Genomic DNA, 1,868 nt, shown 5'->3' with positions numbered 1-1,868 from the left:
GATCAAAACACACCCATAATGAGTAAATATGGTCAATTGCCTGAGAGACGAGCCCTTGGTGCTTAGCAATAGAGGGGTTCCATAAGTGATGGTGCTATCAATTCCGCCAAGCTTCGCACTATCAACCGTGAGATCTAGACCCATAGCCCATTTTGTGTCATTTGGTGTCTCGTTAGTCGCTGCCCAAGATTCTGACCATCATAGCTCCTCTTAACATTTGAAAGAGCCTGAGAATAGTAAGCCAGGTGCTCACCTTGTTTTAACCTCCAGCACCACCCGATCGGGTACTACGAATAGGTTCATGAAGGATACGGGTTGAACCGAGAGAAAGTTGATACTGAGACGTACCAGCATGGTTAAATTTAAAACTGTCCTTCGTGATATTCGTAGTATCCGAGCTATTTCTGATGTAGAGTATGGAGAGTAGCTGAAAGGTAGGAGACAATAGGATACAATAGACCTCTTCTCAAGTACGGTCATCTCAGCTAGGAAAAGTCCCCCGTCTGATCGAACCGAACTGAGTCTTTATTTGTGTTTTCACTAGACTCAGGGTTTACTTGTGTGTTTCCCTCACACGCGGGAGTCCCGGTATTTCTTACCGGTTCTACCGCTAATATTTCTGATGACTCTAATATCAGAAATATTCCAATCCTAATTCCAAAACTCAGTATTTGATTATTCTGGGTTTTGGGTTTTGGATTGGCTTTTTTGATAATCTGGTTTCTAGATGCTACACTGAGAACACCGAAAATGAACTTGATATCGGTTTTGAAAGTTCCGTTGAATGTTCTGATTGAAATGGCTGGCTATGGTATAGTAATAGTGCAACGGATGGTCTGCCAGAGAGCTCTCAAACGCATCGATGAAATCGGACGAATATTCAATCGTGTGGGTGTTGTAAGCAACATCGGAGATTTGATAAACACTGTCGGAAGCATTCTCAACGGTTCCCATTAATACAACTGCATTATTTTCCAGGTGCAACTCAATCATTACCTCTGGCATAAATGGTTGGGGAATGATTAAGTCATTCGTTAGAATACCGGAAATCTTTGGTCGGAAAATGTATTGATCACCGGCAACCGCATCTGTTGCAGGGGCAATAATCTTTGAAGCCGCAGCAACGGATTGGCCTGTGATTCGACCGTAAGGTCCGGCAATAAGGTTGGTGCTATTGGTAGAACGGGCAAGAAGTGTCTCAATTACATTAATGTCTTGGATATCTTCAAGAACTGTTCCACCGCAAATGATTCTCATACGGTTGAATGGGATTACACTGTTATGTGAAGCAGATAGACCGAGAGCGGTGCCACCAATTTGTAAAGTGAAAGAGGTAAAACTGTCATTCATATCAGTCCATTCTGCGGGAAGTCTAAACCGTATCTTTCGATTACTCCCGGGACAGTACGGACCGGAACCGGAAAGGGGTACAACCTTCGACTTATTATGACGGGTTATAAAGGAAGAACCCGGAGTTGCGTATGAATTACGGGGGGTAATCGTCTTTTGATCGATCATTAACATCGAGAAAATATTTGAGGTCATTTTGTCTCACTTTGTTTTATTGTTTTCTTTATTACATTAATTAAGTGAAATAATAAATCATATTTGTCAATAAAATAAAATTTACCATAATTTTTTCAATTTTGGTCATTCAACCCTGGGTTTAACTTTTTTGTTTTCAACGGGTTCAACGGGTTCAAACCGGGCTCTTCTCTCTTTCACTGGGCTGGTATACGACAAAGATATGTCCTCTTAACTATCTAGTTTCAAGCCTGTCGCGACATGTCTTCTTAACCAAATAGTCTAGACATTAAAAGACCGTGTCGTCTACTGTCGGCAAGTAAAAGACGCCAACCAGTCCTATA

General features: G+C 41.7%; 1 protein-coding gene across 1 annotated transcript; it reads right to left on the bottom strand.

Moving 5' to 3' along the window:
* Nucleotides 1-723: 723 nt before the first annotated feature.
* Nucleotides 724-1,545, bottom strand: SARC_10891 (hypothetical protein; the record flags this gene model as incomplete). The annotated part of the gene is made up of 1 exon (XM_014295044.1): nt 724-1,545. The coding sequence occupies one exon, from the start codon at nt 1,543-1,545 to the stop codon at nt 724-726; it is 822 nt and encodes a 273-aa protein (XP_014150519.1).
* Nucleotides 1,546-1,868: the final 323 nt, after the last annotated feature.

This window comes from Sphaeroforma arctica (genome assembly GCF_001186125.1).
Source record: "Sphaeroforma arctica JP610 unplaced genomic scaffold supercont1.1429, whole genome shotgun sequence".
Classification (NCBI taxonomy): domain Eukaryota; class Ichthyosporea; order Ichthyophonida; genus Sphaeroforma; species Sphaeroforma arctica.
This window is presented reverse-complemented; position numbering and strand designations above follow the sequence as displayed.